The sequence below is a fragment of the Scophthalmus maximus genome, chromosome 5 (assembly GCF_022379125.1).
Source record: "Scophthalmus maximus strain ysfricsl-2021 chromosome 5, ASM2237912v1, whole genome shotgun sequence".
In the NCBI taxonomy this organism is placed as follows: domain Eukaryota; kingdom Metazoa; phylum Chordata; class Actinopteri; order Pleuronectiformes; family Scophthalmidae; genus Scophthalmus; species Scophthalmus maximus.
In genome coordinates this window covers 18,399,468-18,412,523 of record NC_061519.1, presented here as the reverse complement: position 1 = coordinate 18,412,523, position 13,056 = coordinate 18,399,468, and the positions used below count along the sequence as shown (strand labels likewise).

Here is a 13,056-nt window from a genome sequence, read left to right as displayed (position 1 = left end):
TGAAAGCCAAACAGGGGCCTCAAATTGTGCAGCCATCCCAGAATGCACTTTCTATTTTTGCTCCCCAACCTTTGTTCTGCCTCAGAGGAAAAAAGATGAGCCCTGCCCCTCTAATTAAGTGGTCGTAAAAAAAAAAAAAAAAGAGGGAGAGAGAAAACAAAATCAGCAGGGCTGGGGGGGTGCAGGAGGAATGAGAATGAGCTCTGTCCGCCTGATAAACATGACCTCTCACCTCCACATTATGGGCTAAATGAAACTTGATTGGCCTGAGTCTGCCCCGAGGAGAGCGGATGCAAATCCGTGGCGTTTATTGGAAAGCCGGCATTTGTTAAGATGGACATACTGTATGTGACAGGCTTTATCAGTGTCTCTTTAATGGGTCTTTGCACAGGTCAGGAATGTCAGCACAATGGCAGTGATTATATTACGGAAGCTCATCAGCAGTGGGTGTGCTGGTTATGCGTTCGGGAAATAAACCTAATTCAGCTCTCTTGGGCAATTTCTTGTTTGCGCTCCCATATTATTAACCACTTGGTAATAGTGGATATTACGACGTGTAAATCTAGCTTGATGGGGGAATTATTGCGGTATCTCGTGAGGCCAGCTCTCTCTCGTGGCTCCCCCACACTTGTTATTACCTGTGTGAAATATTGTCTCTGCTGACAGGCTCCTCTGTAGTCTAATGCTGTTTGCTTTTACTGGACTTTCCCCGGCCTCTTTTATTTCGAGGCCACGCCGCTCAAATAACAGAGGAGGACGGGCTCTGGGCTCTCTGCAGTTGCCACACCTGGGCCTTCGCTTCCTTCCTGCCCTCCCCGGGAATTCTTCACTTTCACCACCTGCAGAGGGACAGTAGTCAGGGGGGAGGAGGAAGGGTCTACCCCATTATACCTTTCCTCCCTCTTAGGCTTGGCTCTGCAATTTTATCCCCCTCTCTGCACCATTAGAGTTACCTGTCCTGGCTTGTGTGGGGCTACAGTCCTCTTTTTTTTACTGCACTGCGCAAGTGAGACAGTGGACATGTGCATGATGGTTATGTGCTGAAAGAGGGAATAATGTTTGAGCCTAATAAAAATATGTGGTTGTCATATTTCACCTTAAAGACCTAATGACAAGAAAAGTAAATGTGAAAATAATCTTCTTTCATAATCAGGTAAAAAAGTTTTGTGTTGCTAGTGTCCTCTGCTGGCTGCAAACTGAACTGAAGCTATTCCCTTTTCTACAGTATACAGCCACCAAAATATAAGTTTACAAAATTACTAAAAAATATTAGCATTTAAGGAAATATGTATAAAGTAATACGTCCTCAATGTTTCGCTGAGATGGAAAGTTGCAGTCGTACATGTCTCCAGTGAAAAGCTGCAACAAGCTGGTCCATGAATATACATTATTATATGATTTATATAACAACTAAAATGGAAACAAAATGCCTGTGTCTAAACTTTTAATTTACAGGGATTCGGATCACCAAGATTACATAAATGTTTTGTTTTGTTTATTTACAGAACACATCAAACAACGCAAGATCAATATACAAATGAACCGCTCACATGTAGCATGTTATATAAACAGAGGCACAGTATAGTATGAGATAAGTATGAGGTACAGATAATAGATGATAACAACATAACAAAATGTGTACATAATTAATGTAAGAATATAAACAGAGCTTCATTTTATGGTGCTTGGTCCCTGTCGATATAATAAAATGTCTGCCAAACACTCAAAAATAGATTAAAGGATTTTTTTTTGGTCATCATCTCATATACATGTCAACAAACACTCAGATATGGGATAATAAACATTTCTATATTTCTCCGAGAGCAGGTATATTGTATATGTCATTGACGGATGACCAGCTGAATATTGTCAAATACTAAAGTTTATTTGTGCAAATCCAACGCTGAATTTTTAAAACACTAACGCAATGACGGCATTTGTTCTCTCGACATAACCGCCGCCTGTGAGTCCAATTAAATGTACAGAGTTGTGTACACACTTTTTTGATTCTGAGACACTGCAGTTGTACTAGTGTCCCCACAAAGAGGGCAAAAACAAAGTCAAATTTTCCACTTCTACACAAAGTACTGATGTGTTTTTAGCCAACTCCTGTCAAGTCAATATATATATATATTAGCATTAAAATACTTTTCTAGGGTTCCTCTCATTTCAGCACACACGCACACAGGTACGTACACACACATGCACACACGCACACTGTTGCTGACAGCTTTTATAAGTGGTCATATTCACATACATCTTAGGAAGAAAAAGTTCAGAGAGGCGACGTACATGCTGCACATGTACAGACGGCCGTGGTTTTTAAAAAAAATACAAATTTACATTGCATAGATAAAATAAGATAATCCCGTTTGTGATGTAGCCTGTCCCAGATTCCAAATCATACATATTTGCTGTACTTCCTTTGCACAGGTTTTTCTACATCGGCTACAACTGTACAAGGATGTTAAAATAGCTTGAATGAAGCTTGTTTTGGTTAAATATTATAGAAAAAAAAGTTCCATGCAAATGTTTCTTGATTTGTCCATTAAAAAAAATTCTTTGATGAATAAGAAAAGCAGCCTTTATGTTATGTGCTTCAAATATGATGAGAGTAATTATAAACCCATCTGTAGAAGACATTAAAGTTGTAAATCAGTAGAGATAACTTTTTTTTTAAAGTTGGCTTATATAATTTTACTAATTTACAGTTCATTTTTACAGGAAATGAAAATAAAAAGAAGATTTATATGTTCCTATTAAAAGATGTAGTTAAATGTCCTGGTGCTGGTAAGTGAGGAGAATGTATATAATATCCAGTTAATATCCAGGGTCAAAATTCAGGTCATCGCCGTCTTTAGTCCCCTCTGTCTTTATTTGTTGCTTCCTGCTTCAGTCAGTCAGAATCTGTCCAGGTGATCGTCTCTGATCCTACTTGCTCTTCTGCGAGCCTATCATCACCTTGGAGACGAAGTTGACGATGGCGCTCGCTGGCTGCTCGGGGTCGTGCTCTGCAAACAGGTGACATATATTGTCCATGGAAGTGCCGCTTTTCCTCGCCACGAAGCCGAAGATCCTGCAAAAGGTGGAGAAAAAAGTGCTTAACGGCTGCACTCACATCTGACCTAGTCCCTTTTCAGACCCTTTCACTTTTTACACAAAAAGGTGATGTTGTAGATTTGATTTTAAAGAGATAAAATTGCCAATTTTGCCAACAAATCAGAATCTGAAATCTCAGTATTTGACTCATAAATTTTGGTCAGGTGCGTCAAGTTTGCTTTAACTATCCTTGACATGTATGTTTAACTTTTTGACTTCAGCTGCAGTTGAAAAGTTAACGACTTGACCCCGATGGAAAACGTCATGAGGTCAACGAAAGATGTGAAGGAGAATCCATTAAGGACTTGGGACAAGAAAACTACAATGGCAAGATAATCTGGCTGCCCTTTCACTTAGGCTTTCATTTTTGGTAAGTACTGTGACAATGTTGGAGGCACAATTCGAGTAAAGGCTTCCTGCCCAGAACAAAGTCACGTCTCACAACGTTTTAATTAGGCTACATTTAACCCAACAGTTACTCACAGGAAGAACAAAACAAACAGATTGAAATGCTGAAATTACGATTTTATACAAAAGGAATATACGAGTAAAGAAAAGTTAAGCTGGACAGTTCCACTTCCATTAAGTTTGGATTGCTTGGATCGATTCAACCAACGCTTATCATGGCTGCCACTTGGAAACATCCTGTTCATTTCACTCAATTAAAAGAATCTACTCACTTTGCTGGACAGCCATCTTTCTTCCACCTATGTTTAGTGAAAGGAGGATAAATAAGAAAATCATTTTTTTTCATGGGTTTATTTGTTAATAAATATATTTTCTTATGAATTTCTTGCTCAGACTGTAATTTTCCTGGGAACATTTTGTAATGCCAAGCCTTCTTGGAGTAATACATTTTCTGAAGAATGGCCATGACAAACACCCAGTGGCGTGTGATCAGACTTTAAATACTCACTTTCTATCTTGAGGGTCCAATGCACAATATATGACTGTGTTGACATTGTAATGCCTCCTGAAGAAGAGCCTTAAAAAAAAGAAGAAATGGTGGTTATTGTGATTAGGGGATGTACTTTGCATGTACTATGTTGTATGGTGTAATTTGTGTGTTTGCTACTCACTTCCTCTGGTTGTCAGTGAGGGTGATTCCCTGGGAGGACACTTTGAAGTGGACCACGGTGGAGGTTGGTGGAGGGTTGGTGCTCAGAGTCATGCTGGTGGCCTTCTGCACTGCCTGGATGCCCGTCAGGGACTCCATCTCCACTGAGCCCAGGTACCACACGTTACAGGCTGCGGGCAGAAGCGCACAGTTTCAGATTACGCTCGGATCAAAATCGCTAAATGCAAATAAGCAAAATCCTACAGTCCATAATAACAGGACGAGAAAAGGTATGTATGTCAGAGTTGCCCACAAGGATTGTGTCAGTGTTCGTGTACAGTGCCATCACTGGTTTGTCATAATGTCTATTAATAGCAAGTGAGGTCAAACGCCTGATTACCTGCCCCTTGTTTTAGCAGCTCAGCGGCAGAGTTGGTGACTGTCTGCGAGGTATTCTCCACAACATCTTCGAGAGGATCTGTGAACAAGAAAAGCATCAACATCACTGAGGTTATTAGGTGAAAACCACAACAGACACATATGTATATAAAAATAAAACGACTAAGTTACCAGGCAGCAAAACAAACAGAGAGACTTGCTGGCAGATATAAGGCAGCCACAAAAAAACTTCTCTGTTCTGGCCACAAAAAAAAATAACTCGGTGAGTGTGTGTGTGGATGTTTACCTCTGTCAGGTATAATGAGTTTGCAGGGCAGAGCCAGCGGAGTAATTGAATGTTGGCAGACCAATGCGGTTAAGCTCCCTGTAAAAGAATAGCACATGGATAAGGATTACAATCAGATTTTGTGCATTTTATTGACACATCAATAAGCTGTTTACTGCATATTCTACTATTATGAAAAAGATGACAAAAACCTGAAATAAAATCATTAATCAAAGAAAATACATTAGCTGTACTAAAGTAAATACAATCTTTTTGAAGTGATTGATCATCCATGTGACCGAACCAATAGAGGGCAGTGTTGTGCATGAATGCTTCATCTTTGGTGCAGTGTAGCCCAACAGCCAGGAGGTGTCGCTGTTGTGAGGTGACAGTGCAAGGAGAAGCTCTACCAGAGCACGCACTCACCAAAATATGGCTCATTGGGGCAACCCTTCAACCGAACTCCCTTCTGCGTACACTCAATCAGGAAGTGGCGAACCAATTCATTGGACAGATCGCCTCCTGAAAAAAACAAAAACAAACAAACAACAACAGACGGAGGTTACAGACAGAGATATGAGCAATAATTCATTTCTTCACAATTGTTTGTGGTTCTGTTCCTGGGAAAACTGTCTTTCTATCTGACACGCTTGGTTTACTCTGACCTAAATAATAGCTCCGAGCATTTTTCTTCGGGACAACGTGTAATTTCCCAGCCTTGGGGAGTTACATAAAACATATTAAATCACTACATTCAATCTCTGCAGAGATTAATGGGATTATGATTCCACAGTAGTGCCTCCGAGGGGGCAGGAGGAGTCTGCGTGAGGAATGTCTGGACACAAAGGCTCGGAGAAAGGCCCTGCTCCTTAAGGTGGGTTGGGTTTCACACTTGTACGGAGCCACAATGCCATAAGCTGCGAGTGTGGAGGGGGACCATGTCATGATGTCACCACAGGTGCTCTTGGGCGGCAGAGGGTCGAATGGAAAACAAAAGGACAGGTGTGAGTGGGGGGACAATATGAAAGGGCTGAACGCTGTGGTGGGCTGGTAGAGGAAGGGCATAAGGGCATCACTTTGTGCCCTCGTGTGTTGTTGTTGTTTTTGTCAAAAAATACACAATAATAAGATATATTATAATATAACTTGTTAGAGTTACACATTGGATGTGCTCTGTTCCAGTTTTTTTAATCAGAATCAGATGTGTGTATCTCTATTTTCACTCAGTCAGCCTTTGTTTTCTTGTTGAAACACAGCCAGAGAATGTTTGGACAGATGCCTCTGGAGAAATTCCAGTATTTCCCGAAACAAACCAAGTATCTACGCAGCCTGTTTTGAACCCAGTCCCTGGATACGACAGCAAGTAATGTGGGGCAGGGAGCTTCCCAGGAGAAGGCCCTGGGATCAGAGTCGGCTTATGGACTCAGCACATCCTTTGTGAACGGGTGAAACATTAGCTGTACATCCAAGACTGGCAATAGGGGTCTGTTCGGCTTCATCCCGACGATGCCCAGGAGAGAAACACAGAGTGATGAGCTCTCGCTCCCAAACAGAGGACGGGACTCTCATGTTCCACCGTGACCGTTAGTACAGTGGGCTGTAACTGTAGATGCCTTTTGTGTGGGACTGTGTGATGTATGATTCCCATGAACACTGCTGGACCAATCCCTGATATCTTCACTATGATGAATGAAAGAATAGTTTCTAACATTGAGGTAAAAACATATTTAATTCCTTCGGGAATTAGATGAAAAGTTGGATACAGAGCTGTTTTCAGACATGAACTTGGGAAAATGTCTTGGGAGTTTTACGTTTCACATTTGATGAACGCAACAGGAGATTGTCCAAGTGAGGCGCGTTCACACTTACAGGAACATTTCTGGAACCATCTGTGGCGTCGGGCTAGAGCACGCAGGAGGCAGGACATGAGGATAACTCCACTACGAAGAGCAGGGTTTTTGTTTACAGTCATCAACATGCCCGATAGTTCTCTGTGAGATTTTCCTGCTGTATTCTCACATGCGCTCATTTGGACGTTTTCATGGAAATTTTACGAGGCAGGAAAAGTTCCAGGAAATGTCCAGAGCAATATTTGCGGACATTTGCATTCTCTCGTCGAGCCTCGCCACAAAATTTCCAGAACATGTCCAGACTTCAGTGCATGCCTGGAAGCAGCTTAGCTGATTTAAGTAGCTGCTTTAAGTCTTTGAGGTAAGCTAAGCTAACTTTGGCTCACCAGACCTCAGCTACACTATTAACGCACAGATACTGTATGAGACAGGTATCGATCTTTCAATCGCGTTGTTGGAGAGAATACAAAAAGTGAACTTCCCAAAATGTTTGAACTGCTCCATTAACTAATGGTTCTTTAAAGAGGAATAGTTTAGTATATTACTTGTTACTTAATAATAATAATACAATACACATTCACATGTGTCGTACCTTTCTTGGTCTGTTGGAGAACAGAGGGTGGGGGCGTGGCCACTTTCATTGCAAGCCCATAGGCCCCTCTGAATGAGTGGCTGTCCCTCACGATGAAGCAGCCGGGCTCCTTGTCCTTCAGGACTGAAATGGCTGCATGAAGAGAAACAGAGTTATGAGGATGCTCTATAGTTCTGTGCTCGAGTTCCTTTTTCTTCCATTAGTCAGGATAAAACGTGGACACTGGGGTGCCTACCTTGATCCCTCGAGATATCTGGCTTATACCAGAATTTTGATGTGTCCTGCACAAATTTGACGGTAACCTGCTTGCTGGCCAGTACATCTAAAAGACAATAAAACACAGTAATTACCCAAATTAGGCCCAACAGTATTCAATTGTTTCGTGTTAAGACACATCAATGGGGACCTTAGTGTCTGTAGCAGACCTTAGTTTACCTGGCAGAGGTGAGGCTGTGCCTGATGTCTGAGATGACAAGTCAGGCAAGACATTGGGGAAGGGGATGCTAACGGAGCTCCCGCTGTGGGGACTCGAGAACCCACTGGGGGCTGGAGAGGCTGTTCCCAGCGAGTGCTCCCCGTCCGACGCCCTCTTCTTTTCAGGCAGAAGTGGGGGCTGCACCTGGGGCGTGTGTGACTGAATCTGCCTGTCGATGGACATCATAAGGTCCCTGTCCATGCCTCCGTTTCCCAACAGGGAGGAGCTGGAGTTCGGGCAGTCTGAGGCGTAGCCGACCCTGGAGTCGTCCTGCTCGTCAAAGCTTTGACCCGAACTGTGGCCGAGGGCGTAGCGAGCCATGCAGCTCCGCTGGCTGCTCCGGGGCGAGCTGTGGGCGTTCGGGGCGGGGTGGATGTGGGGGTGGTGCAGGGGAGCAGAGTGGTGGTCGTAGTCCAGTGACATGGAGTGCTGCGGTGGTTGTCTGGCAGAGGTGTAGCTGCTCAGGGAGGAGTGGCGGCTCAGGACAGGATGCTCGGGCCAGGACTGGTTCATGGATGAGCTTGAGTTGAGAGAAAAAAGATAAAATGAATATTGTTTAATCTATGGTAATAATGCTTAAAGACTCAGAGACACAGTTATTTCACAAAAATGGCGAATGCTGCAAGTTTTTGTAAAGGTCAGTTTTCTACCTGTCTGTCCGTTGAAGGGTCCCGACAATAGAGGCAGACTGTGTAGCACTTAGCGTCCTGTGGCAGTTGATGGAGGAGTCTGGCAAACTTTCAACGCCAACATGGCCAATCATCTCCGAATATTCCCGGGGTTCTGCGTGAGAGCGAGAAACGAAACATTTAGGATGGAGCCATTTTTGTTTGAAATTCAGTAAACATGAAAATAAATCCAAAAACGGAGAGAGGGAGAAAAAAGCTGCCCACAAAAATAATTTAAGCAAATATAAAGTTTCTGAAACAAGTAGGACTAAATGAAATGGGAAACAGACACAGGGAATGTATAAAAAAAAAAGAAAAAAAAAAAAAGAGCTCTGGGTTCTTTCAAGTAACAAACAATCAATACTGTCGTTCAAATGAAATGAAACATCCCACATGGCCTTGGACCTGGCCATCAATCTACACCAAACCAATCACCAATTACCGGCTGCCACAACCCATTGAGCCAGCAAATCAAACTTGATTGCAGCTTGAAATTAAAAGCCCTCTGCAATAATTATCTAAAAGCTTCATTTTAATTATTTCAGAGTCTGGAGCCGCCGACAGACCCCAAATTTGAACGCTCAGGCTTTCCAGACAGATTGTCTCTGGGTTAAAGTTTATAGGAGCGAGAAGTGCAAAGCTGAGAGAGACGCCGGTTTCGTCGTGTCCCCGCTTCCCCTCTGTGTACGCGGAGACAAATGTGTTTTTGTGTCATGTTTCCTGACCCGCGGTAACCATGGAGATGTGGCAGGGCTGACTGTGGCGGTTCTTGCCTGGATGTCTGAGGTGGTAAGAGGCACAGCAGGGGCACGGATCTGCTCCCGGGCCCTACAACCTTTAGACATACTGTAGATCTCTATGGAAACCAGTCAGCAAGAGGTCAGAGTAGAGTGAAAACGAAACTAAAGGTTCATGGAGAGATCGTCCGTCTAGATGTGGGTGGTTCCTGACATGAGCAATATCTTATATTCCCGTGACAACACTGATTAAAAAAAAAAAGTGCCAAATAAAACGCAGTTATCTTAATTTAATCCATCTAAGATGTGACTTGAAAGTCAGCAGGCAGGCTTCACACAAGTCGTACTCAAACAACATGAAAGGAGCCTTGAATCCACAAATGCTGCTGCTACAAAGTGCTATAAACTTTTCCCATCTCTGAGAACAATCTTACCGCCAGGCTGGATTCCACCTCAGATAAACACCACAGAAAAAACAACTCGCACACAAAGAAAAACACGGGGCTCAGTTTTAATCGAGAAAAAAACGCTCCTATGTCTAAAAAGAAAAAGGAAAAAAGGATAAAAGATTTCCCTCCAGGCCGTGGCCGTGCACAAATTTTCCAAAAACCAAACAAAAGGGCATTTTTTGGATTTATGAGACGTCTGTTTTCTGGGCCCCGTCTCAAAACTGCTAAGAACAATCTCACTGTTATTAGGTAAAGCGAGGGATACCCTTCTTAAGTTAATAGAAGGGTATCCGAATTGTAAATACGGTTAAAAATATTTTAAGCTGTTCTGTATTTTCACTTCACACCACAATGATAATTCTGTATCTTACTTATATCATTTGTCAAATTATGTGGAGAATTGTTTTAACACTGCTGTTACGTTCACAAAGAAAAACCACTGTCTGAGTGAATTACAGCTTCACGTGATGCTTCGTTTTCACACAGCAATGAGTTCAGTTCAGGGTTCAGATTGAAACCTACCATGGTCTGGTCTGTAGCCTCCGTATGACTGCATGCTGGGGGAAGGTGTTTGCCTGAGGTGATTCAATTCGGACATATTTTTCACTGGAAACACAAAGGGAGACAAGGACGGCGACACTAAATTAAACCCAACAAACAAAAGCTGGTCACAAATACATGCGGAAATCGCGGCACCAGAAGGAAGCGGTTCACAATAGCACGTTTCTGACAAGAACTCTGCAAAATTTCAGAAAAATTGAGCCTGGACATTTTACGGAATTTTTCCGTTCACATATGAAGAAGTCAGCAGGACACATGGCAGGAAAAGTTCCAAAAAAATGTCCGGACTTCAGTGCACGTCTGACGGCAGGTAATGACGCAGGAAGCTACTTACCGTACGGCGTAGGTGGAGAGATGGGGAAGGCAGGAGTGGGTGGAGCCATGTCACTCCCGGCCTCCACTCTGCCGTCCATGTCTGGGCCCTGGGCCCTGAAGTCTGCGCTGTCACTCCTGAACAACATGCGAAGCTGGAACCAGCCACACACACACATGCGTACATGTAGTGAACATCCATTCAGTAAAGAACTTGCACTAAGAAATGCAATGACATATAATACATATACACACTTTGCACACACACACACACACACACACACACACACACACACACACACACACACACACACACACACACACACACACACACACACACACACACACACACACACACACACACACACACACACACACACACACACACACACACACACACACACACACACACACACACACACACACACACACACACACACACACACACACACACACACACACACACACACTGCTGTGTTTACCTGGGACTGTGGCACACAGGGGGAATACGTCCGCTGGCCCCTGTACTCCTCGGGCCCACGCCACCCTGAACTACAGAAGCCGGGCTGATCCGTGACGTCACTACCTTGCCGACTCAGACTCCGCGTGACGCCCGTTCGCCCCTCGCTGGACTGGACAGCTGGATACACACACAGGTAGACAACAGCGAGCGGGTCGATCAAACAGATTCACAGGCAACGGACATTTCAAGGCAATACAAAAATAAAAAGCAATGGCTTTTTAGACGATTATTCAGAGAATATTTCTACACATCTGGAAATTGTGTTAGTTTTCAGTCACAGCTAGTCCCAGAATTATTCAACTGGAAAACACAAATGTGAGAAACAATAACTAGACCAGATAATATAATTATAATTCAGCCGAATCATAATTCTGATGTACTGAACTACAGAAGCCTACTACTAGATTGAACTGCCTGCTCTGATGACCACGCTAAATTCAGTTCGCATTTTAACATAAGACAACTAAGTAAAGTGGGTTGGCTATTGTCATGACTTCTGTCTGCAAGGTAGGGGACTGATGACATTTTTATTTCGCCAGTCCATAAAGTGAAATGACCACACCGTTAACCTCCAGGGCCCTGCCTCCGGTCGTGTTTTCAGAGAACAGCTGGGGAATTCAGGGGACTTAGCTGGTGGGCTGGTGGGCTGGAGGGTGTGAAGTGTGTGTGTGTGTGTGTGTGTGTGTGTGTGTGTGTGTGTCGGGGGTGGGGGGGTTCAATGTTGTGACTGCCACTCAGCACCAGGGTGTTAATTTGAGCCCTCCCAGCGAGCTCCGGCCTCCCACCCCTGAAGAATGCTAACGGTGTAGAAGTGCTACTGCCGGCGGGGATCATTACTCACTTGGCCCGGGGGCGAATATACGGTATGGATGACACACGACAGTGTGATGTGTACTTGGCAGTGATACTTCATTTTTGCTTTTCAGAGATGCACATTTTTGTTTGCCGATTTATGTGTTGTATTCGTGTGAATCCAGACAATGTGTTTATTTTGTCTGAATCCTGGTTAAGAGGAGTGGGGGGGGGGGGGGGGGGGGGGGGGGGGGTCACGGGCAAACTTGGATCTAAATGACTTGCTGTCAATGCCATTATTTCTGTAACCTGATATGACCCCAGAAGAAGGGCTGGGCAATAACATATACAGTACTGTGAAAACAATGGATATTTCACTACACAATGTTCACAGCGGCAGTTACCCCTTACCCTCTCTAGCTCTGCTTTCAGACATGTGCTGAAGTCCAGACATTTTTCCTGAAATGTTCCTGCCAGCCCCCTAGAGCAAAATTTCCAGAAAGTGTTCACGTGAGCTTGTGTGTGAGATACAGGAGGAAAACCTCCGGACGATTCAGGAGCGAGCGAGTGGGCGCCACCCCTCGCCTGAATGTTCCGGAAATGTTCCTGGTCGGACAATCTCCTGCAGCGTTCTTCATATGTGAACAGCTTCTGCATTAGGCTAATGTGAGCAGTGCTGCAAATCTGACAGCACGGGTTTTGATTAATGGGACTCAATACTTTATTCGATTGATTTAATTCACTCAATGATTCAAAAGCTGACACTCGCATACGGTTAGTTCAGTTATCAATAGTTTCCTAAATCCTTTAAAATTCTTATCTATCACATTAATATGAAAATGTTATCTAGATATAAACTCACATAGATTGTGATAAATGAGTTCATGCACATTGCCAAATGATGCTCAAGAGGAATCTTTGACTTACATTTTTTAACATAATAAAAAAAATATCACAATCATTTATGAACACGACAAATCTGATATGAACAAAAATAACTACAGATACACTTTACAAACGTGCTGTTTTCCTTGATCTTGTGCCAAGACATGAAGGTGTAAAAAAAACTTTTTTTTATTGGAGCAAACTTCCCCTGCAGGCTTTTCTTTGGCCTCTGGTGGAGATCATCCCCCACCTCACAGAGGTTTTGTCACCACTCATCAGTTGCTGCACACACTCCCCTCAGTACAACATAAATACGTCTTCGACTGTCCTACATCTCCCTCCTTTTCCTCTTCTCGGCCTTAATGCAGTCAAGGGTGTTAAAACGCCTCGGC

General features: G+C 43.5%; 1 protein-coding gene across 3 annotated transcripts in view; it reads right to left on the bottom strand.

The window, feature by feature from the left end:
- Nucleotides 1–1,473: 1,473 nt before the first annotated feature.
- Nucleotides 1,474–13,056, bottom strand: part of LOC118310525 (tensin-3) — a 32,713-nt gene continuing 21,130 nt past the window's right edge. For 2 of the 3 annotated variants that reach the window (XM_035633518.2, XM_035633520.2), the window contains 14 exons: nt 10,947–11,104; nt 10,487–10,619; nt 10,114–10,197; nt 8,388–8,520; nt 7,698–8,257; nt 7,498–7,584; nt 7,263–7,394; nt 5,247–5,342; nt 4,842–4,919; nt 4,557–4,634; nt 4,179–4,347; nt 4,016–4,084; nt 3,780–3,806; nt 1,474–3,076 (listed from right to left, as the gene is read on the bottom strand). In XM_035633518.2, the coding sequence (XP_035489411.1) occupies nt 2,932–3,076; nt 3,780–3,806; nt 4,016–4,084; nt 4,179–4,347; nt 4,557–4,634; nt 4,842–4,919; nt 5,247–5,342; nt 7,263–7,394; nt 7,498–7,584; nt 7,698–8,257; nt 8,388–8,520; nt 10,114–10,197; nt 10,487–10,619; nt 10,947–11,104 (1,949 nt within the window). In that variant the 3' untranslated portion in view covers nt 1,474–2,931. The remainder of the gene's footprint in view (nt 3,077–3,779; nt 3,807–4,015; nt 4,085–4,178; nt 4,348–4,556; nt 4,635–4,841; nt 4,920–5,246; nt 5,343–7,262; nt 7,395–7,497; nt 7,585–7,697; nt 8,258–8,387; nt 8,521–10,113; nt 10,198–10,486; nt 10,620–10,946; nt 11,105–13,056) is intronic. The other variant, XM_035633519.2, reaches the window with a different exon arrangement.